At 33.2% G+C, this 26,086-nt stretch overlaps 1 protein-coding gene across 5 annotated transcripts in view; it reads right to left on the reverse strand.

Annotated features, from left to right (window-relative positions):
• CNTLN (centlein) overlaps positions 1 to 26,086 on the reverse strand; it is a 318,921-nt gene that overhangs the window by 132,113 nt on the left and 160,722 nt on the right. For all 5 annotated transcript variants that reach the window (XM_073228458.1, XM_073228457.1, XM_037018671.2 and 2 more), the window contains 2 exons: positions 6,468 to 6,644; positions 4,550 to 4,675 (listed from right to left, as the gene is read on the reverse strand). In XM_073228458.1, the coding sequence (XP_073084559.1) occupies positions 4,550 to 4,675; positions 6,468 to 6,644 (303 nt within the window). The remainder of the gene's footprint in view (positions 1 to 4,549; positions 4,676 to 6,467; positions 6,645 to 26,086) is intronic.

The raw sequence follows: 26,086 nt of genomic DNA on the forward strand, positions 1-26,086 counted from the left end.
ATGTTTAATTTCAGCAGAATGTATAAAGCTCATGACTATTAGAGCATTGAAAATATGACATATACTGCATTAAAAGGATATACTGATGTTATTAAATGGCACAGAAAAATGCTAATAGAATATAACTGCCAAATGCCTCAAAGTCAGTAAAGCAGGGACTCATAGCATTAGTGATCTCAAGGACAGTAAGGATTTCATGAACTCTGATGCATGGATTTCCAAATTATACTTTGTAAATTATCAGCTCACTATGCTCATGAAGTCAGGATTTGGAAATGGGTAGGATTTTTGTAATGATACCTTTCTTCTCTTCTATTACTATTATCTTTTTTATCACAACATTGGTTACCTATCTTGAAAACATGTACAACTAGCTACATAAGTAAGCTGAGCAAGATAATATATAAATATTTATACAAAATTCATAACTAGTATTAGAATAATATATATGACTTACTGATGATATAATAAAGAGCATCATTTCAATGCATCATGTGTATATGTCTAATGTGTATATGTAACAACTGCAAAGACTTGTAACTTAAATAGTTTTGTTTTAAACTTTAATTAAATATATTAATTTGTTTCCCACTATTTTAATAATAACTAGCACTCAGTGAAAAAAGTATTGATTCCAAGCTCTCAGTAAACATTTCACATATATTTTCTCACTTAAGAAATTTATAAATCCCAAACCTGACACCACATAATATGGACTACTAATGAAGCTTATTTGTCCCTTCCTCCCTTCAATTCACTTGGAACATCAACTTGTGAACCCAAAGCTACATACCATGCCATGGAGCAAGTCTTTAGTGTTTCCAACAGTATTTTCCATGGAACAATAGTCTTTTGGGAAATATTAATAGATATAATCAAGTAATTCTGGGAAGTAATGTATCTATACCTTTTTATAGTTTCAAAATGCACATTAATGTGTTAAAGGCTCATAAAAACAGATTTAATCCACTGTTTACAATAATTGAGCATGGAACACTTCTGTCTGCTGTATTCCCATTAGCAGAGTCAAATTCAATAGAGTACCAATATGGAAAGGCCATGACAAAAATTCAACATGTATTAGTGGGCAAGAGTCTATAAAGAGAGCACCATGAACAATCAATATATTTAAAAAACCATAAAGTACTGTTAAGCATTCAAATGAATTCCCCCAAAAAAGATATGTTGGGGTTTTAACAGCCACTACCTCAGAATGTAATTTTATTTGGAGATGTTATCTTTATAGAGGTAATCAGGTCATTAGGGTGGATCCTAATCCAATCTAACTGTGTCTTTATAAAAAGGAGTAATTTAGATATAGGGAAAGAGACAGACATAGAGAGGGAAGATAATGTGAAGACACAGAGAATGCCATCTATAAGCCAAAGAACACTTGAAGCTACCAGAAACTAGCAGAGGGAAATGAACAGAATCTCCCTCATTCTTCAGAAGGAACTAATTCTGTTGACACCTTGATTTTGGATTTTTCTAGCCTCCGGAACTTTGAGACAATAAGTTTCTGTTCTTCTAAGCCAGCCAGTTAACAGTAGTTTGTTAGAGCAGCCCTATACAGACACATCATATACTCTAATCTTTTACTCACATGTACTTAATAGCAATAATATTAATATTATAGCTTAATAAAGGGGAGTATAGATATGAGTCTTCTATCTTTAGAAATATGACAATTATACCTACTAACGTGAGGCTGTAAATTAGAATTAGAAGTACCCTGGGCTCAATCAAACTCCTTAGAATTGCTTTACTGTACAGATTTTGTTTACCCACTTCTTTTGCTAAATGCTTCACTACAGTGCCTTTTTCTTTAAAATATTTTGCACTTTTAGAATAAGAAATCTTTACTACCAAATGATAAAATGCAAGGAAAAAATTTGCTCCCATTTTTCCCTTATCCTGAAAATCTTAGGAAGTAAAAATACATTTGACGTTCATGATTATCAGCTGACTTGAAAAAGGAATGAAAGTATTAATGAGAAAGAAATTGTGTGAAAAAAGTATTTTAATCTGAAAAAACTTGAGGCCCCATCCAAGAGAGCTGTTGCCAGAAAAAGGAATGAGGAAATATACTAGTATAATGCTTCTGAGACTCTTGTTGAAACAAGGAATTCAAGAGATAGAAGAGAACAAATCTAAAAATGTCTGAATTGCTCTGTTCCTTCCTGCCAAAAACAAGAAACTATCAACATCTAGACCTCTGGGCAAATGAGTGGAGATCTTCTACTAGTAAATGGGGTGTGCAATATTAATTTCATGCATCAACTTAACTGCTTAGATGTTTGGTGTTGGGCTGGAGGAAGGAAAAACAAGGACATGCAAACAGAACAGAGAGATACCATAAAAGGAGAACAAACCAGACCCCAAGGTCTGTGCCTTATATGGAAAGGGGACAGCTCTTCCTGAATTCCATCCTTCTGATGTGCCAACTAAGACCTGGATATCAGCCTCCTCCCTCTTGGAAGGAAAAAAAGTTTCTAGTTGTCTATCATGTCACCTTTAGCCAATCATACCTCTCCATGCCCCTAGGATGGCTTGCCCACTCCTCCCCCTTCTAACCCCTTATAAGCCCCCACCTCCTGGGGCGTGACTTCCCCAGCCCCCATTTACATAGACTGGTGAATCTCGCCCGGGACTGTGCTCAAATAAACTGCCTGGCCCTTTGTTGCCTCTCGTCGCCTGCTTATTTTGGCTAGAATTTATCTTACATTTGGTTAATCATTATATCTGAGGCTGTTTCTGTATTAACTTAATTTGAATCAGCTGACTGAGTAAAGCCTGCCCCAATGTGATAGGCTTCATCCAATCTACTGAGAGCCTGAATAGAATAAAAGGCTGCATAAGAAAGAATTCATTCTTTCCACATTTGTTTGAGCAGGGACATTGGTCTTATCCCTTCCGACTTGTACTTGAATTGGGACTGAAATTTACACCATCAGTTTTCCTGGTTCTCAGGCCTCTGGATCTGGATTGGAAGTATATACCACTGGCTCTCCTTTATCTCCAGTTTGATAACTGTAGATCTGGGACTTCTCAGACAACATAATTGTGGGAGCCAATTCCTTATAGTAAATCTATCTCTCTGGGTGTTTCTCTCTCTCTCTCTCTCTCTCTCTCTCTCTCTCTCTCTCTCTCTCTCTATATATATATATATATATATATATATATATATATATCCAATTAAATGCCTATATATATATATATATATATATAGGCACTGTATATATATATATATATATATACATACACATAAACATGTATCTTTCAGAATAATGATATCCATTAAGAAAGACTGAAGGGTTATAACCTATTAGATATGTTTATCTGGGAACCCAGATACATATAGGATAAAATAGGATAAAAGTCTTGATATGTGAATTTCAAGAATTATGCAAAAGGAGGAAGATGATAGGCTGGCTTCATAAACATGCCCATAATATCCTGTGTGTACCCCCACACTTACTTAATACACTAGATTCTAACCACTGGCTCAAAATCTTCTTAACTGGATGAAGACTCCTGAATGATAGATACTCATCTTTTCTCTTTTATAACAAGTAACTAGCACAAAGCTAGGCATTGCTAAATAAGTTGTTTCTAAGTAAACAAATGAATGAGCAAGTAACTACAGGTGTATAAATTTCAAATAAACTAAATGCTAGCAAGCTGAGGTCATCTGATTATTTTATTTTTGGTAAAAACATTAGGTAATTTTCCTTTGTTCTAGAACAGTTTAATTTTAATACACATAAATGAACACTTAATGTAGTGAAAAGGCAGAAAAAATATTAATTGTAGCTTATGGTTAATTATACTACTAAAGCATATTTTGTTCTAGAACACACATAACTTAAGTCAAAGATTTTTTCCCTAAGATTAAACTATTTTATATGATATAGAATATAAGTTTTAAATATATTGGATTCTAATATGCAAAATATTGGGTTTGTCATAAAATATCTCAACACTATTTGAGATCCAATTAAATGGCCTATTCTCAACTAGTGCAGGTTTTTGGTAGTTGTGAATGAAGAATGACAAGTTTAAATTCAGAGAAAAATTAAAAGCCCTCAATATAGTCAAATGGAAAAAATATTGTATATTTATTTGCCATTTGACTATGTAATTTTCCTACAGAGGACAAATTTTAAGTGACTTGAGCTGGGTTAGTACAGTTTTTAACTTACCTCTCTTTTTATATGTTTATCATATATAAAGAACCATAGAAATTCTCTTTTCACTTGCTATAGATCCTATTTTTTTTGTTTCTGAGAAACTGTAAGAAATTTATTCCCAATATTAAGCCAAAATATTCCCAAATAATTTTAAAGTGGTGAATATTTAGTTTCCAAGCAATAATTTTTTTATTACTTCTCAGAAATCTTAAAAACAAGAACAAATGATTACACACTTTTATACATGTAATTAAATTCAGGAAAGATAAATGATTAGCAGTATTTTGTGAAGTGAATGTTCACTTTGGTATATTTTTATCTTTGCGAGGTTATTACTAAAGAAATGATTAAATGTTCACCTTTAGTTGTACTGCCTTCTCTAAATTTTCATTCTTTCTTTCAGCTTTTCTCAGCTTCCTTAGGTCCTCTGAGTCTGTGAAAGAGCTCTTTGGGGACAAAGACCTTGAACGTTTCACAGGTGGTTCCTGGAGAATAAAACAAGGACATGGTTGAACTAGTTGGAACACTGGATTATGAAAGACATGCAAAATTAAAGAACAAGTAATTTTGAATACTAATAATGAATTATAAAAAAAATCCTGCATGGAATACTAGAGAAATAACAAGCGGAATTACCACAGTGCTACCGCTAAAGGTTTCTCTGTGACTTGTTAATGAGAATATTCATTTACATTTACATTGTTTCTTTCAGAATAATGATGTCCCATTAGGGAAGACTAAAGGGTTATAGACTCAGAAATGTAAGAAACCTCATTACAAAGGAGGGGATAGAGGCTGGTCTAATTGCTCTATAAGGGTCCAAGGTTACACTTGATAGGACAACCAGAAACAAGAGGGAAAGGATTTTTTTCCCTTTGAAATAGTTTAACACACTGTGAAGTTGAAGGAACAATATGCTTGAGGAATATAAATACAACAGACAGTAGATCTTATACCATAATGACCATATGGTCATTAACTATAATGTGGCTAACTAGAGACAAGAATGTGTGTTTATATTATGTACAGTTTCATATACCAATCTGGAGAAGGAATATGTGAAAGCAACTATTAAGCTGGGCAACATATTGTTCACACTTACTGCATGTCCTTATAAAAAAGAAAGAAAATTTTGTTCAAAATATCCCTCTCATTTTCTTGACTTTTGTTAAAAGCAATGAAAAATCAAACCAGTACAATTTTAAACTTTGGTAATACAGTGAGCAACCTAAAATACTGTATCTCAATTTTAAGAATGTTTTATTTTAATAAAACTCAATGCTTGAAACTGCTCCAAGATAGCAAGAAAAGTACAATACAGTTATGTTTAAATAGATATTCATACAGCTTGCTCTGCTGAAAATTACTTAATTAAATTATCTATATTAATAATATCAGCAGGAGTAAAATTACAATAGAAACATGGATCTAATTTTAAATGCTTCCTTTATTAAGGTAGTTTGTTCTACTGGTAGGAAAAAAAATGGAACGAACTAAAAACAATTATCTTGAAAAGATATATATGGTTTTTCTGCACATTACTTTCTACTGCTGAAGTAACAGCTGTGAGACAAATACGTCTAAAACTACTTACTTTGAAGGAAATGTTATTTCAATTTATCTAGAAAGAATATATTCACATGATATTATGAAATTTTTAATTAGTCAATGTTCATAGAATCTTTTAAAGTATAACAGGAATGTGTAACACTACAAAAAAAAGCTAAGGCATTAATAAATGGGAAACATGGTATGAAAAATTTTCCTATTATTCTCTATTGTTGCACATATAAATCGAAAAATATAAAACTGCACAGATTAATGTTAAATTCCATTTTATAGTTAATATTCTACATGGGCAGTATCTTAAATATATCTGAATGAAACAGAAACAGTAAGATGCATTTTTCTTTTAACGACTAATACCACTTTAAAATATTTTTTACACAGATAAATGTATCTATAGATTAGTTAAGGGATGCTTACCAAGCCTTTTAATATAAGAATGTTAATTTACTGAAAAACAGATTTGCTACTAGCATATATTTAATTAATTAAATTAGAAATATATTATTTAGTCTTTAAAAAAAGAAATCTCAACCCTCAACAATTATTTTATCAAGTATTTGGTTTCAAAGGGAACCGTTTTTTTAAAAAGTTTTTTAAGTTTCCATAAATTTAAACAGAGGAGTAAATGCTACTGTTTGTTTTTTAACATCATCGCTCACCTTGCCAGCCTCATCCTGACAAATTCACAAAATGACAAAGTATCCCTACCTTATGTTTTCCTTCAGCAGTTGTCAAGATGCTCTTCTCTGAGAAACCCTTGTTGGTAGATTCATTTTCTAACAGTTTTTCATTTGCTATTTTCAGTTTCTCCTGTAAATACTCAATTTCAGACTTCTGTGAGACCATTAAGTTTTCTAAGGTTGACAAAGATGGCCGTTGAGATATCTATTTAAATAAGTGTAAATGCAAATATATATGTTTGTTCATATTTTATATTATTTAGAAATATATGCAAATATTTTTGTATAGATTATTAAATAATAAGTATTCAGAGAAAGAAAATTTCCTATCAATAATAAGCTGTTAACTAGTATTAGCTAAACTTCTGTCATCTTAATAGAATGGCATTTTTCAATAAAATAACCAAAGGCATGAGGAGGGGGGGACTTTAGCTGGTGTTCCCATTCAGTTAGATGTTTGCTTACTCAACACATCCTGGAAGCTGAACTGTTCCTGAGGGATGTGGGGAATGAGAATGTGGTAACAGACCATCCAAAACTGCCTAGTTCCAAGACTGAAGAAAAAGTTAACCCAGACTTCACCCCATTATATTCAACTTGTTTTATTCTCATTACCATGATATTAGCATTGTGGTTTTGATGCCCCCTTGCAGGGGACAACTGCCATGACAGTTCTGATGAGAACCAAATACAGCCAAAACTCCCTCCACTCAACATAAGGGTGGAGCAAGTCCCAACTTCAAAGAAAAATCACACCTGTTCCCTTTGAAACCTAATCACACTTAGTGAATATTCATTTGTCTTTACATAAAAAATGGCTTCCTATTGTTTCCTTGGTGCAACTCCCTCTGGGTCTATCCATGTCCAACTCCCAGGCAGTACTTTTGACTTTCTTTAAACCTTTACTTTCCAAATTTAATGCTCAACCAATCACTTTTTGCATCCATTCTTGAATTCTTTCTTGCAAGGAGACTAAGGACCCATCTCTGGTAACAGTATGTATAAATATTTTCATAAATAAGACTGTTATATAGATCTGCAGGATAAAAAAAGTAAAGCATAGTAGCATGAAACACACCACTCATTTATAAATTATTTCAAATTTATAATTATAGCATATGTATTTCCTCAAGAAATACTCAATCCACCATCTGATCATCAAGAGTTATATAATATCATTAAATATAAACCAGGAAAAGGAAACCAACAGCATTAGAGGTCTAATTATCTTTTAATGTATAACAACTCAAAGAACTGATGCTTTTAAAAGTCAATATAGTCCACAGTGTTCTCTTCTGAAATGTATTCCTATTTCAGATAAACTCTGATGGTTAGCACATTTTAACAACAGAAATCACAGGAAAATTAAGCAAATCTTCAAGAAATGTGAGTTCATAAAACCTAGCATTCTATAAAACTTTATTACCATTTTGACTGAATATATATGAGACCATTAAAATCCATGGACATATGCTATTTCAAATTAATCACTTCACTTACAAAAAGAAAAAATACTAAATCATAATGAAACTAAAGTTTTTCTTGATTTCTGAAAGTTATATCTTAAGATTCTATATTATCAATATGGATCCCACATCCCTGAAAATAGTTTCACTTAAAATGTGGAGAGAGCTATCCTTTCTAAGTGATATTTCCAAGGACTGTGTAAAGAAAAAATGTATGTTTAACTTTTCTGAACCAACAATGGAATGTATTACCCTTTCCTGGTTTTGATTTTCTACTTGTTTTTTAGGTGATGGGCAAAATTTTCCTAATTCTAACCTGTAATTTTTATGAGAAGGGTCATTATGATTTATACCATTACACTTTTCTCAAATTAAATCACCTGCTTTCTTTCCCAACCTTTATTCTGTTATACTGCTAAATATTTATCTCAGAGTGTGGTTCATATTATTCTTTACCACACTTACCATACTTAAAATATTAAATACGCCATTACCTTGTACCAAATTAAAACACTTCAAGGACTTTTCTTCCAAACTCTAAAGGGAGTTGACTTATTTCCCCCCCTTTTAAACCTGTATGGCTATTATTTTTTTTGTTTTTTCCTCCTATTTTGTAAGCAAACTTATGACATTTATAAATAATTACTCTGATTAGGATGTCAATCCAAACAATTTTCAAAGATTATATACTCTTGCCAAGATTTTCTTAAATAAAATTATGATAAAGAATATATTAATAACCCATTATCTACCAAAGGAATTTTAAATTGTCCAAGGCCAAACAAAAGTTTAGAATAAAAAGATAAAACATAACTTTAATTGTATTGGTATACCCAATAAGCAAGCCTGTGTTCTTTAAATGAGTTTTCTAAGTCATTATTGTATTATAATGCAGTAGGTAAAAATGTAAAAACATGAATACTTTGTTAAGAAGTTGCAATGCCAAGTAATTCAAATATTCATGAAGACATTAAAAATGCTCCAAGAGCAGAGATTGTCACTATAATAATAAAAGAGTTCATATTTAGGTAGCATTTCTTCAAAATATTTCAACAAACAGTGACTTTGAAAAGTAGTGATTAACTAAAATTCACATAAGGAGCTAGGATGATAACGTAAACAAGTAAGTAAAATGATGTGTGTTTAGTTTTAAAATTACAGTTTTAGAATTGCTTCAACAGAGACACTTTGTATACATATTAAACATGCAGAAATATTCACTTCTGCAAAGAAACATATATGCTCCCGGTTTTCTTACAGTGTGTGGTCCCTTCTCTCTCACCTTTTAGCACTTTTAGTAGAGATAATATGCATAAAAAGTATATCATAGTTTTCCCAATACAACTATTTTTTTGAATATGAGTAAAATTAAATGTTCAATGACATTCAGCCTCACTTTGAGGGTGAAGGAGGGGTATTTGAGGCAGTAGCTACTCAGATCCAGCCAATTGTCTTCATAGAGGAATATGGCCTACTACTGCCAGAGCTACTAATTTTTCAAAAAAGCAAGTAATTAAGATTTCTTAAGGAAATCTCTTAATTTGAAAATGTTGGTGAGACTCAGTATATACACGTCCTAATTTTGAAAACATGGTCATGGGAGTATAAACTGCTATATGTTTTCTAGGAAAAGTCTGAAGTGTGCATTGAGACACATATATGTATCAAGTTTGATTTAACATTCAAATCTGCTTAGGGTTGATGTGGAAAGGTATCCATGACAAACTGTTAAATGAGAAAACAAGTTACAAAGGAATATAGTATACCATAAAGAAACAGATTTCACCAAACATGCATAGAAAAAAAAAACTGAAATGTCATAGTGTTATTTCTGAGTGGAGGGATTATATATGGTTTTCTTCATACTTATTTGAATTTCCTTAATTTTTTTACAATGAACATGTCACTAAATATTTTCAAAGTGTAAAATTTTTCTGCAAATTAAAAGAATAAAATTTCTAAATTTTTAGGATAGATAAGGGAAATAAACTCCATAAACTCATCCCTCAGAGATCACTAGTGCTAAGTTTGGGATATTTTACACAGACTATAAAAAGAAGAGGAAAAACAATTGTAATTCTGCTTTTTAATCTGTTTTTTAAAAATTGACTTTATTTTTTAGAACAGTTTTATACTCACAAAAAAACTAAGCAGATACTACAGAGTTCTACACCACCCACTCCCACTCACCCAGTGTCCCCTATTGTTTAACATTTAAAATTAGTATGATACATTTGTTACAATTGATGAACCAATAGTCATACATTATTTTTAATTGAAGTCTATAGTTTATTCAAATTTCCATAGTTTTTACCTAACATCCTTTTTCTGTTTCAGGATCCCACCCACGATACCACATTACATTTAGTTGTCATGTCAGCAGCTCTTCTCTATGACAGTTTCCCAGACTTTTCCTACTTTGATGACATTCACAGTGTAGAGGTGTACTATTCAGGTACATCAGAGGATACCTCTCTGTTAGAGTTTGGTTATGTCTTTCTCATGCTTAGACTGAAGTTATGTCTTTTGGGGAGGAATAACACAGAAGTAAAGTGCCATTTTCATCATATCGTATCAAGGGTATGTATTATCAGCATGACTTCATTGCTGATGTTGACCTGGTTCTCCTAGCTAAAGTGGGTATTTATAGGATTACTCCACTGTAAAGATACGCTTTTGTCCCCCCTCCATACTATGCTCACTTAACCTGCTTTTTAAACTTAATAAATATATGTTTAATTACTATATGTATACTAACATGAATGAGGGTAATATATGTTCACATACCTTGCTTTATAGGTTTAGAAAAATCAAGACAACGAATCCCTCTATCTATAGAAGTTCATTTTATGTACAGCCCTTAAAGTCCTAGAATCTTTGAAAAGTTAACTTTTCTTGCTAAGAATTATTAATATTTCAAAAATTAACATTTTTCTCTAATATAAAAAATCCTTGTGTACCTTTTTAGTTTACGTCTTGGAAGATAATGATGTGCTAGACCAGAGTTAATCTAATGAAAAACGATCAGTAGAATATGTGTCCAAATGTCTCCAGTTTGAACTACTCAATTTAAATTGACCATTATAATACATAACTTCTTTACCACACTGATCCAAAGGTAATTTTGATCAAAAAGTCCTGTAGAAGATATAGACTAGAAGGAGTGGGGAGGGGAAGCGTTTAGTGTTGTGCCAACTACTATTTAAAAATTATATAAATTAAATATCTAGTCATACTCAATTAAATTCAAGCAACACTGTATGGTATTATTATAGTGGAGGATGAGTGCATTTTGCCTAATAAATAGAAAATTGTTTCACACTGTAACAACTGCAAAGACTTGTAACTTAAATTGTTTTGTCTTAAGCTTCAATTAAATATATTAATTTGTTTCCCACTATTTTAATAATAACTAGCACTCAGTGAAAAAAGTATTGATTCCAAGCTCTCAGTAAACATTTCACATATATTTTCTCACTTAAGAAATTAATAAATCCCAAACCTGACACCACATAATATAGCCTATTGCAAAACAAAAATATTTTAAAAGAACATGATATCTCAGAAAAGAAAGTTTCTCCCAAACTTATACCTGACTGAAAATTAAGTACAAGTTACAAATATATGTGTGTGTGTGTACATACATTATCTAACCTAAATACATATATATCAGAGAAACTGACATCTCAAATGACTGTTCTCTGTAAAACAACTCAAATCTTGGAAAAAAGACAGTTTAAATATGTATATAAAATATATATATGTATAATATTCTCATGAAATGCCTGAATTTCTGCAGAAATGACATTTTATTTAAAATTAATTTTAGAAATGCAGAAATATCTTTTATCAATTTATAAAACATTGTTAGCTGGATCATCCACTATCTGAAAATGGATGACTTTAACAATAATATATTGTTTTTAAAAAAAGGAAAAAGAAAAAATATCAAATCACCATGATATCACAAATCAAAATAGCCTTAGCACAGAAGATTACAAATGAAATTGACTGTACCAGCTTAAATTTACACCTCACTTTTAGAAAGACCACTACATTGACTAATAACCAACTTACATCAACAGTCAGCTAACACTTTTTAAAAATGTAAGTATTTGTATTTATTCCACCCACTCACTTTTAACCCAAATAAAGTCAGATTGCATCAAGATAATAAAAATATAATGAAATTATTTAATACATTTAGGTAAAATTAAAACTATCACCATCTCCTCTCATAAACAACATGCTAATGTCACATTATAGCAAAATTCAGTACTATAAAAAGTAGTCACTTAAACTTTCCTTTAGTATCTAAATATTTGTATGGTACAGCCAAATTAGTGAACAGCAATATAAATGGGAATATTTCATTTCATAAATTTACTTCCATACACCATATAAAGCTTAACAGTGGATGAAGATAAATGAATACTGGCTTACAGTCACATCCAGTGGATGACAACAATATCTTTATTACAAAATCGAGCAACCACAAGTTAATTATTTCTATAACCAAAAAATACCACATTGCACTGACAAAAGTGGTATTTACGTATCACAGAAGAGTGTTAAATGCAATATATACATTGACTGCAGATTCGAATCCCAAGAGTAAACTAATCCAGGACTTAACTTAAAAATTACTTAGAAAAGACTAAGTAATTTTTCTATAGACTGTTTACTTTAAGTAGCAAAACCTGACAACAATCGGGTTTTTCCAAAAGATGTTACATGCCCACATTCTCCCAGAATTTGCGAATCTAAATATTTAAAGTCTATCTGTTACTGGTATCCTAAAATAAATTTCTAGATTCAAGGAATTAAATTTCCTCTTTGGTGTATCTTTAAATATGTGACTTTTAGGTACAACACATTACTTACATAATGCATACTCTTAAGTTTCATAAACATTTGACATTTATGTCTATGGTAAAGAAATCAAAATTTGTGCAGGAATGGTATAAGCAAGGGACTATGCTTGTTATGCATTATCATCTCTATACATTAAAACCTCAATCATACTCAAACAAATTCACTAAAGTGTGGTTTTCAATCTGCTAACTATGCATTCCATAATAGCCTGTAATTATTAAAAACTGACAAGAAACCTACGCCACCTGTGTTTATGTGAAGCCAGGTAATGAAAAAAACAACAACGCTGTCATCACCTCTCAATTCCTGATTGCATTATCAAAACTGTAGCCGAGTTTGGCATCTGGGTGTGACCTTGTTAACTGCTAGGGTAATTAAATTTATTCTTTTGGGAAAAAGGATGATAAATTATTAGCAAGAAGATTTTGTTCACATTTTATTAAATTGGCCTGTCAAAGGGTTGGCCAAATTATCAAGGGCCTCATTTATTGGAGGCCAGCCATATTGCCACATCTGTTACAATTATTTATAATTTCAGCAGTTGAAAACCAACTGAGTTAGGCATCCGCCATGTAAAGTAATTTACAAATTATCTGATGAGGGAGTGTTTTAGCTTCTTCCTCATTTCTAGCCAGCAGAAAGCCGCGCTGTAATTACAGAACACGATTAGGTTCTTTGGGGAACTTATCTTGCACTCATAGCCATAGTAAGAGGCAGCAAGAACATATGGAGGAGCTTGTGCTTCTACTCCCTGAAGCTCGTGACCCGCCTGCCGCTGAGCCCTTGAGTTGAATTTGAATGAGAGTGCCATGGCTAATGTTCTACACATGCACCATTTATGCCACAAAACAAATCGGATCACTGTTAATTATGAAGCAGCTATAATCAGGTCTTCACATCTGTGTAATGTGAAGCACAGTAGGCTGTATTCCAATAATGTATGACTACCTTTGGGTCGCAAATTGCGAGCCATATTGCCTCAGTAGTAGTTACTGAATTCAAAGTAACTCCTTTGATAAAAGCCCATCACATGGACAGTTTTATCCAGCTTTATAAAAAAAAGAAAAGGAAGAAAAAAAAAAGAGAATGTACAAACCCATAAGCCTTTCTTTATCAGCTATTGACCAGAACAGTTAAAGCATATGGCACAAGTTCATTAATGAACAACACAGAGCACTCTAATTTAATGAAATCACTTGAGCCATAAAAATCAGATTTATTTAATTCCCTCTTCCCCATTTTTTCACATCTAGCCTAAGCCTAGGATCTACTTAATACTACAAGTTATCAAGACACAAAGTTTATTTTTTTACAAATGTACACAAAGAATATAAAGAAGGTTGTGTTGTACTATTAATAACCTTAAAAAAGAAAGGCAAAATAGGTTTTTTCACCTCCAAATTGAATTTCATCACAAATCTCATCTAAGAAAGCATAAACTATTTGTTTCTTAAAAAAGTTAATCCTAGCAGCTATATTCTAACAGAAAAATAGTCTCTATTCTATGAGAAATCTTTCCATGAAAAGGCAGCTAAACAAGCTGCACCCAGATGGCAAACCAGCTACAGTTTAATTAATCCACTAAAAGCCATTCAGATTTCAGTAAGGGTAATGTAATTTTGAATAATAGTAGGGAAAAAAAATCACTAAAACATCCTTAAGTTTTATTACAGCGGCAAGAGAAGTGCCACTATAGAGTAGTTAAAGTTGAGTTGCGGTTTCCATTATATATGCTAAATTTCTAGATTTTAGTATCTTGACTGTTTCATTTTGCTTAGAACTTAAAGCAAGCTTAAAATATCAGTATGTCTTTTGGAAGCCATTTTTGTTTTAAGAATAGAAGTTTATTTAACATGAAGGGTATGAAGTCAAGTAGTCTGATTAATAAAACAAATTCAAATTTTGTGAATATAATGCACAAAAAGCTTTAGAAAAAAGTTCATAGCTAAGACTTATAAAAGATAATTTAAATTCTTATTTATATAAAAACTTCATTTATCAAAGTTAAAAAACATGTTATAGTATTGTTTTTTTTCTCCAGAAGGTTGACTAAATATGAAAATATCAAATCATTTCCCATTTATTTCTTTAGCCATGTCCACACGCACAAATAAGTTAAAAACCAAAACTAGCTGAACATAAAGCAATAAACTACAGTTTTCATTTTAAATACAACACAATAAATAAAACTTTTCAAAATGTTTATATATATAAATTCAAAATTAGCTAGGTGTGAAATAAGTTGGTAATAAGCATAATGTAAAAGAACTTTATATAAGACACCCTGTCTTAATAGATAAAAAATTTTTGGTATTGTAACACTAAGATAAGTTGAAGTACAAGATTGACATTCTCCCATGCTCAAAATGAGAAGTACACTTGAAACAATAATAAAGGAATAATCATCATAAAAACAAACCAAAACCTGATGCTGGCATATTATTTTCTTCTTATTTTTTATAAAGGTATTATTGATATATACTTTTATAGTTTCACATGAAAAAAAACAATGTGGTTACTACATTTACCATATGATCAAGTCCCCACCCCTACCCCATTGTAGTCACTGTCTATCAGTGTAGAAAGATGCCAAAGATTCACTATTTGCTTTGTCTGTGATACACTGTCTTCTCCGAGACCCCTCACACGATGTGTACTAAACATAACATCCTTCAATCCCTTTCTCCCTCCAGCTCCACCCACCATCCCACAATCCTCCCCTTTGGCAACCGTTAGTCCCTTCTTGGAGTCTGGAGTCTGGAGTCTGCTGCTGTTTTACTCCTTCAGTTTTGCTTCGTTGTTACACTACACAAACGAGGGAAATCATGTGGCACTTGTCTTTCTCTGCCTGGCTTATTTCACTGAGCATAATATCATCGAGCTCCATCCATGTTGTTGCAAATGGTAGGATTTGTTTCTTATGGCTGAATAATATTTCATTATGTATATGTACCATATTTTCTTTATCCACTCATATACTGATGGACACTTAGGTTGCTCCCATATCTTAGCTATTGTAAATAGTGTTGGATAAACATAGGAGTGCATGTCTTTTTCAATCTGAGAAGTTGCATTCTTTGGATAAATTCCAAGGAGTGGGATTTCCCAGGTCGAATGGTATTTCTATGGGAGGTTTTTTGAGGAACCTCCCTATTGCTTTCCACAATGGTTGAACTAGCTTACATTTCCACCAGCAGTGTAGGAGGGTTCCCCTTTCTCCACATACTCAGCAGCATTTGTTGTTCTTAGTTTTTTCAAAGCTGGCCATCCTTAATGGCGTGAGGTGATTTCTCATGGTGGTTTTAATTTGCATTTCACTGATGATTAGTGACGTGGAGCATCTTTCATGTGTCTGTTGGCCATCTGAATTTCTTCTCTGGAGAACTGTCTCTTCATATCCTCTGCCCATTTTTTGATCAGGTTATTTGCTTTTTGGTTGTTGAGGCATGTGAGTTCTTTATATATTTTGGATGTTAACCCCTTGTTGGATATGTCATTTACAAATATATTCTCCCATACTGTAGGATGCCTTTTTGTTCTGTTGATGGTGTCCTTTGCCATACAGAAACTTTTTAGTTTGATGTAGTCCCATGAGTTCATTTTGGCTTTTGTTTCCCTTGCTTGAGGAGATGCGTTCAGGAAGAAGTTTCTCATGCTTATATTCAGGAGACTTTTGCCTATGTTGTCTTCTAAGAGTTATATGGTTTCATGACTTACATTCAGGTCTTTGATTGATTTCGAGTTTTCTTTTGTGTATGGGGTTAAATAATAATCTAGTTTCATTCTCTTGCATGTAGCTGTCCAGTTTTGCCAACACCAGCTGTTGAAGAGGCTATCATTTCACCATTGTATGTCCATGGATCCTTTATCATATATTAATTGACCATATATGGTTGGCTTTATATCAGGGCTTTCCAGTTTGTTTCATTGGTCTATGAGTCTGTTCTTGTTGTGCCAGTACCAAATTGTCTTGATTACTGTGCCTTTGTAGTAGAGCTTGAAGTTCAGGAGCATAATCACCACAGCTCTATTCTTCCTTCTCAGGATTGCTTTGGCTATTCGGGGTCTTGTGCGGTTCCATATGAATTTTAGAATGATTTTCCATAGTTCGTTGAAGAAAGCTGTGGGTATTTTGATAGGAATTAAACTGAATCTGTAGATTGCTTTAGGCAGGATAGCCATTTTGACAATATTAATTCTTCCTATCCATGAGCACAGGATGTGTTTCCATTTATTGGTATCTTCTTTAATTTCTCTTAGGAGTGTCTTGTAGTTTTCAGGGTATAGGTCTTTCACTTACTTAGTTAGATTTATTCCTAGGTATTTTATTCTTTTTGATGCAATTGTGAACGGAATTTTTGTCCTGATTTCTCTTTCTGCTAGTTAATCGTTAGTGTGTAGGAATGCAACAGATTTCTGTGTATTAATTTTGTATTCTGCAACTTTACTGAATTCAGATATTAGATCTAGTAGTTTTGGAGTGGGTTCTTTAGGGTTTTTTATGTACAATATCATGTCATCTGCAAACAGGGACAGTTTAACTTCTTCCTTGCTAATCTAGATGTCTTTTATTTATTTGTGTTGTTTGATTTGTGTTGGCTGGTACAATTTCAATCTTTTTGAATTTACCAAGGATCTTTTTGTGGCCTAGTATATGATGTATTCTTGAAAATGTTCCATGTGCACTTGAGAAGGATGTGTATTCTGCTGCTTTTGGGTGTAGAGTTCTGTAGATGTCTGTTAGGTCCATCTGTTCTAATGTGCTGTTCTGTGCCTCTGTGTCTGTACATATTTTCTGTCTGGTTGATCTGTGCTTTGGAGCAAGTGGAGTATTGAAGTCTCCTAGAATGAATACATTACATTCTATTTCCCCTTTAATTCTGTTAGTATTTGTTTCACATATGTAGGTGCTCCTGTGTTAGGCATATAGATATAGATATTTATAATGGTTGTATCTTCTTATCGAATTGATCCCTTTAGCATTATGTAATGTCCTTCTTTTTGTCTTCTGACTTTCTTTGTTTTGGTCTATTTTGTCTGATATAAGTACTTCAACTCGTGATTTTTCCTCCCTATTATTTCCATGAAATATCTTTTTCCATACCTTCACTTTCAGTGTGTGTATGTCTTTGGGTTTAAAGTGAGTCTCTTGTAGGCAGCATATAGACGGGTCTTGTTTTTTTATCCATTCAGTGACTCTATGTCTTTTGATTGGTGCATTCAGACCATTTACATTTAGGGTGATTATCGATATCGATGTCAATGTGTACTTATTGCCATTGCAGGCTTTAGATTTGTGGTTACCAAAGATTCAAGGTTTACTTCCTTACTATCTAAGAGTCTAAATTAGCTCCCTTAGTATGCTATTACAAACACAATCTAAAGGTTTTTTTTCCCTCATCTTTTCTTCTTCCTCCATTCTTTATATATATTAGGTATCATATTCTGTACTCTTTGTCCCTTGACCGACTTTGGGGGCAGTTGATTTAATTTTGTATTTGCTTAGTAATTAACTGTTCTACTTTCTTTACTGTGGTTTTATTACCTCTGGTGACAGCTATTAAACCTTTAGAACAACTCTGTCTATATCAGTCCCTCCTAAATACGCTGTAGAGATGGTTTGTAGGAGGTAAATTCTCTCAGCTTTCCCTTATCTGGAAAATTTTTAATCCCTCCTTCAAATTAAAATGATAATCTTGCAGGATAAAGTTTTCTTGATTAGAGGCCCTTCTGCTTCACTGCATTAAACATATCATGCCACTCCCTTCTGGCCTGTAAGGTTTCTGCTGAGAAGTCTGATAACATGATGGGCTTTCCTTTGTATGTGACCTTATTTCTCTCCCTGGCTGCTTTTAATAGTCTGTCCTTATCCTTGACCTTTCCCATTTTAATTATTATATGTCTTAGTGTTATCTTCCTTGGGTCCCTTGAGTTGGGAGATCTGTGTACCTCCATGGCCTGAGAGACTATCTCCTTCCCCAGATTGAGGAAGTTTTCAGCAATTACTTCCTCAAAGACACTTTCTATCCCTTTTCCTCTCTCTCCTTATTCTGGTACCCCTATAATTGGAACATTGTTCCGTTTGGATTAGTTGCACAGTTCTCTCAATGTTCTTTTATTCTTAGAGATCCTTTTTTCTCTCTGTGCTTCATCTTCTTTCTATTCCTCTTCTCTAATTTCTATTTCATTTATCATCTCCTTCACCATGTCTAATCTGCTTTTAAAACCTTCCATTGTATGTTTCATTCCTGATACTGTGTTCTGTAATGATTGGATCTCCAACTGGAATTCATTCGAGTTCTTGAATATTTTTCTGTACCTCAATGAGCATGTTTATGATTTTTATTTTAAAATCTCTTTCAGGAAAATTCATGGGATCAGTTTCTTTTAACTCGTTCTCTGGCATATGTATGATTTTGCTTTGAACCAGGTTCCTCTGACATTTCATATTTGTCTGTGGTGTACTCTCATGTCCAGAAGCTCTAATGTCTGGAGCTGCTCAGCCCCTGGAGCAGTGTTGGAGGTTGCAGGGGAACAGTGTTGGTTCCTTGGGGGGAGGAAAGAGTTGTTTCCTGCTTCCTGGCTGCTATGCCTATCTCTACTGCCAAAACAAGTGGGCTGGGTACACAGGTATAAGCCTCTATGCTTTTAGTTTGTAGCTGCTATAGGTGGAGCTTCCCTCTGGCTGGCCTGATGCCCGGGCAGGGTTTCCTGATTTGAGAGCCAGGTACGGGGTGGCCAGAAGGAAGGCACAGCAGTCTGCGTATCACAGATGGGGGCCTTGAAGCTGTGTATCCAGCCAGAGAGCTGGAGCACCTGAAGATTGTGAAAGTTCTGAACCTCCTGGACAGAGTGCACCCAGACAATTTTTTTTTTCACCTAGACAATTTTGTCCTTTCTCCTGAGTAGTAAGCTCTGTGAAGTCCTTGCCCTTTTAGCAGCCCTCTCACTGTTAGGAAGCCTCTCACACTGTCTGCCTTTCTTTTGTCCCAGGGTAGCCACATTTGGATCCCTGTTTTCTAGAAGCGGCTGGAATCTCAATGTCTCCAGGTGTTCCTCCTATTTTAGCTTTCCAACCCCACTAATCACCAGAGCACCATGCAATGTAGGTTCATGCTCCCAGAGTACATCTCCAAAGCTAGGTATTCAGCAGTCCCAGGGCTCTACTCTCTTCCCACCCCATTTCTCTTCCTCCCACTGGTGAGTTGGGATGGAGGAATGCCTTGGGTCCCACCAGGCCACAGCTTTGATACGTTATCATGTTGTGTGAGGTCTATTCTTTTCTCCAGGTGTATGCAGTCTGGCGCAGCCCTCTTTCCTGTTCCTCTTTCAGTATTAGTTGTATTAATTATATTTTCATATTATATGCGGTTTTAGAAGGAGGTCTCTGTCTCATCTCTCATGCCACCATCTTTAATCCCAGTCTCACTGGCATATTATTTTCCAACTACATTATGACAAGGCTTAACAGCATTCTGAGCCTATAATAAAGAACTACAATTTGAACTCATCCCTGCGAACTGAAAAATTCAAATAGTTGATGCCAAATAGCCACTATCAGTAGTAGACCCCCTGGCAGGGGAACAAAGTTTACTGATATTTTTTTTTTCTTTGCTGTGTTGGAAACTGTACAGAATCAATTCAGCACTACTAAAGAAAAGACAACAAAAGTTTTGTCTACGTGTAACCATCCCACATCACAATTAGATTATCTCTTAGAAAAGTTGATTCCTCAGTGTTTCTACCTCACATATACTGGAATTGTATCAAAGAATACTCGATCATTGCAGGATAGGCCAACTGGGTATGGAACCAGGATATACATGTTTCATGTGTTCTGTCAATAAGCACTATTGAAATTAAGATACCAATCACTGCAAAAGACAGGGGGGAATAAAATAAGACACCCAGGAGCTTGAAGGCAAGCTTAAGAAAAAAGTTTTAAGAAAAAGTTCTCAATAATCTTAGAATTTTGTCTAGAAGTTCTAAGAAAGTGTTAACAAGGTAGACAAACTGTGAAATATCTGTAGTAAATATTACAGAGAGCTAATTTCTTTAGTATCTACTTAAGAGGTCATGTATATCAGTAAACAAATGAAAAGAATATAAAAATACAAACTGATAGAATATTCACAAAAGAAAAGTGAAGTGAAAAACCTCACTAGTTTACAGGATGAATTAACAAAGGATGAATTAACAAGGCTGTTTTCAAATGACAATAAATCTTGCTAGGTTACAAAAACTAGGCACTCTCATACACTGTGAGAAGACAATTTGGTATAATCTTTCTGTAATATAGTTTGCTGTAGTACATTAAAAAGCCTTAGGTACATAATCTTTCAAAGGGACTTTACTTTTAAGAATTCATCCTACAGAACCACCAGAGAAGAGAATAAAGATACACAAATGAAAATGTTCATCATAGCATCAAAAATCAAAGAAAAATATACTGAAATAAGTTAAATGTCTCAAAGTAGGGAAATGCTTAGGTAAAAAATGATACATTTCTATGTGAGACTATTAGACAATCAAAAAAAAAAGTTTAGACATTTAATCATACTATAATAAAATGACAATTGTACAAGCAGGATACAAATTTATACACTGTATGTTTCCAATTATATAAAATACATATTTTTCATTTACTTTGTATATCCTTTTATAAATACACAGAGGCATATGCAGGGTTGAAGAGTGAAAATACACTCAGGGTCTAAGACCATGCCTCCCTTAGGCCTTCCACCATCATCTGGGGCTGAAGGAGAGACTAAGCACTGGAGCTAAGATGTAGTTTCCCTACAGCTCCTCACCTTAGTCTACAGATATCAAGAAGGAACCCTAACCTAGGCACAGCCCTCTCTATAACCAAATACACTCTCTGCCACCACTATCTGCTTTGAATTCACTAGAACTAACCTCATTAGGCTTTTTATATTGATTTATGTGACTTAAGGGCCCTAAACTCCTGTTTCAAGTCTTGTAGAATTAGCATACTCTCATACTACTATGCATTATTTTTAAAAAGAAAAGACAGAAACCCAAAAAAATGAATGGTAAGAAGCTTGCAGATTTAAAGTCAAACTGACCTAGATGATTTGAAAACACCTAATACATAGCTGAAGAGTTAACTGCCATACCTCTATTCTGTATCTAACCTTTAACAATTAGTCATGATTTGTATTACTCATTCTATCCTCTATGTCTACTCAGCTCTTTCATATTCTCCTTTATGCTATGTCGCTGCACTACATTCTGAGTAATTTTGTCAACTAGATAGTCCATTTTTCTAATTCTCTTTAGCTCCATAACTCACATTCTATGAAGCTACTCTTATTACTAAAACCAAAGACAGTACAGTTATAAAACAGACCAATTTCATTCATAACGATTCTAAAAATAAATGAAATATCAGTGAAGTGAATGAAGCAGTTTATAAAGTGTTACAAATGTCCAAGATATTGAAAGATAAAACATTTGATAACATTTATTACCACTAATATTACTTGATACAAGTTATTCAGCCTGATAAGAGTATCTTATCTATAAAAATCTGATGGCTAACTTCATTCTCCATGGTGAAATATTCCCTTTAAAATTTGGAACAAGACAAAGACACCCACTCTCACCACTTCTATTGAATTTCTATTTAACTGTATGGTAAAATATAGCTTTTATTTTATAAATATGTTATATAAATATATATTAATATACCATTTTAAATATAGGATAAATACTGGTGTAACATATTAGGATTTCTGAGGAAGAAACAAAACTGCCTTAATATAAAGATCTACATAGAAAACCCAGAGGAATCCACAAAAAAATTAGAATTAGTAAGAGATGAGCAGAGTGGCTGGATATAAGACAAACATTTAAAAATCAATTGCATTGCTATATACAAGAAACAGAAAACCTAATAAAAATACAAATAGCTAACAGAACAACAAAAATCTATGCAACTCAGAATCCAAAAAAAGACATTAGCTATTATATATCTAATAAGGAGACATAAGATCTTTGTATAAAACCACAAAACTTGATTTGAATACATTAAAGAAGACCTCAGTTAACAAAGAAAAAGCATATCCAGGGATAGAAAGATTTAAAATGATAAAACATCAGTTCTCCACAAATTCCTCTATAAGATTTTTCAGGGAACTTGATAGCTGGTTACAACTTTTCCCTGAAACAAAAGATCAGGAATATCCAATATACTGTTGAAGAAGAATAAAGCAAAGAGACCTGTCATATCAGTTATCAAGACTCATTATAAAGCTACAATAATAAGCACAGTGTTGGTGTTTCAGAGATTTTTTTTTAAATCACCCAATGCAACTGAATAAAAAGCTTGAAAATGGACTCACTTAAATATGGGCCCATATACCTATACAATAAAAATGTCAGAGATGGAACTGCAGATCACTGAGAAAAAGAGTGATTATTAGCACAATAAATGGTGCTAAAACAAACATCCAGAGTTTTTAAAAATTAAAATTATACACTTCTTTTCAAACTAAACAGAAATCAACACCACAGACATTAAAGACTATGTGTGAAGTCAAAACTAACACTTTGGATGAAAATATAGGAAAGTATCTCTGAGTTCTAGAAAAGGTAGAATTTTTTAAACAAGATGCAATAAGCAACAAGTTTAAGAGAAAATATTAAGAAATTCAACTATATTAACATTAATAATTTCATTTTTCAAAAGATACCACAAACAAGTAAAAAATAAAGTCACAAGCAAGAAGATATTTGCAACAATTATAACTGATTGCTGAAACTGATGGCTGACTTTTAAATGCAACTCCTCTTTTTGGAAATGGACTCATATTTCCCACTCTTCTTGGCAATAAGATAACATGGGGCCAAATAACTGAGTTATGGCCAACGGTATGCCTATGGAAGTAACATGTACCACTTGTAAGTCATAAGCCTTATTCATAAAACTTCCTAAATGTAATTCTCTAGGCCCTTTTTCCCTTCTTGCTGGTTGAAGCAGTTATTCCCAGATAACACTGGGAACCATGTGTAAAGCTAGTGGATCCAAAAGATGAAAGGAGCTTGTATCTCTAAGTCACTGCTTGGAAGCTGAAAATTCATGTAATACCCACAATGGACTGTTATGCAAATAAATAATTTTAAGCCACAGAGATTTGGAGGCTATGTAATATAGAAGCTATCATTTTGTTTAGTAATATAGTAACTAACAAAAGATTAGTATCCAAAATAAAAAATTTCAACAAAAATACAAACATCTGAATTTAAATATGGACAAAGGACACACAAAAAGGTATTTCACATAACATAAGCTTAAGATGCTGAAGCTCACTAGAAATCAAAGAATGAAACCAGAATGAGATATCATTTTATCCTCATGAAGAATGCAACTAAGAAACCTATAACTGACACAGCCACTTTGGAAAATAATATGGTATATTCTTCTAAGTCTGAACATTTGTATATCCATTATAAGCAATTTCACACTTATCATTATATCCTAGAGAAAGTATTGCACATGTGTATGAGGAGACATGTACTAGAATGTTCATCGCAGCAGTGTATAAAAGTAAAATTCCTGTAGTTAAAAAATAAAAACAAAAAAAAATGTTCATTAACAAAAACGGTAGATAAATAAATTGCAGTTTATTCATATAATAGACTGTTGATTGAAGGGGAAAAGAATTACAACTATATAGAGGATGATATTTTTAAGGTTTAAATAAAAGCAATACTTAACTGTATATTACTTAAGAAAACATGGTTTTAATAGGCAAGAATTAATAAACACAATATCTAAGAGCATGATTATCTTTAGGGAAAATATGGGATCAGAGAGGAGTACACAGACAGCACCAAGAGTATTGGTGATAGTTACTAGTGGGTACACAGACAGTACATTTATTCTTTTGTAGATTTTAAATATTTAGTAATAAAAGTTTTGAAAAGAAAATGAGAATAGAAGAGAAAATAACATAAAACAATTTTCTACTACTTAGAAGAAGAATAGAGTATCTGTGAAAAGGAATAAAAACAAACAAGCGTATGGTTAAAATACACAACTTCAATCTTGTGTCTGCTGCTAGCCACATGAAGTGAATATCATTCACAGATAAATATAGTAAATTTAAGGCTTAATCTTGTCCTCTACTACAAGGTATTCCTCCAAGGCAACAAACAGTACTTCTACATGAAAAAGATAAAGCAATCACTCTGAGATAAAAATAGGTAGTCATTCAGAATTCAACTACTTAGGAGCAGGGTACTAAAAAATCAAAGGTCACAGGTTTCAATCTCATATAAGCCAATTAGCTTTGACCTTTTCTAGAGCGAAGATTGTCAGTTAGCTCACCAATAATTCTGATTTTAAGTGAGATCATGAGAAAGAGGATATAATGACTGGGAAAAAATAACTCAAATTTACTAACACGACATAAGAAGTGCTTAGAGCTATTTATTACACTACATGCCCTGCTATACATGGCCTCATGTCATCTTCAAAAAACTATGAGGTAGGTACTATTAAAATACCCATTTTACAAATGATAAAACTAAGACTTTAAAGAAGTAGTTTGCCCAAGGTTACAGACAGAAGGGATCCAGACTACAGAATTTATGTTGTTATTTATTACTCTGTAAATACAACCTCTGAAAACCATGCACAAAAAAGTTCCATTATAAGCATTTGAAAAATTAATTAGGGGTAGAAGTTTCTTCCATTTCCCATCAACTGTGAAATCCTCTTGCCCATTTAGTCTATTACTAATCAAATGGTGATCCCTGGACCAGCTATAAGATTATCATTTGAGAACATGAAAGTAATGCAGAATCTCTGACTACAGTCCAGACCTATTAAATTAGAATCTATTTTACAACAAACCCCAACTCTAGATGACTTGGATGTACATTAAAATATGACAAGTACTTAACTAGACTATTCTCAATATCCAGGACACACCAAATACTTTCCCAACTCAGAGCCTCTGCCAATTCACTCCCAACAAAAAACTAGACACTCAGACACTCCTCAAAGATTTCAAACTGACATAGTCCATGTGGGTAAAATTGTAGTATTTCTAGAATCTCTCGCCTGGCCTTAGTGCATCTCCTTATCAATAAGTGTTTCCAAAGTGTGGAGAGAAGTAGTCCATATCCATATCAATAGGTGATTACAAGTGTGTGGGAAACGAAGGTATATCTGAACCAGAGTGGTTAGGTGGGGCCCCTTTTTGCAGCCAGGTGGTGAGATACACAGGAGAGCAGAAGTGCATGACTGCTTGGAAGCAATAAATGGGTTTCTCCCACT

The sequence above is a fragment of the Manis javanica genome, chromosome 2 (genome assembly GCF_040802235.1).
Source record: "Manis javanica isolate MJ-LG chromosome 2, MJ_LKY, whole genome shotgun sequence".
Taxonomy (NCBI): Eukaryota; Metazoa; Chordata; class Mammalia; order Pholidota; family Manidae; genus Manis; species Manis javanica.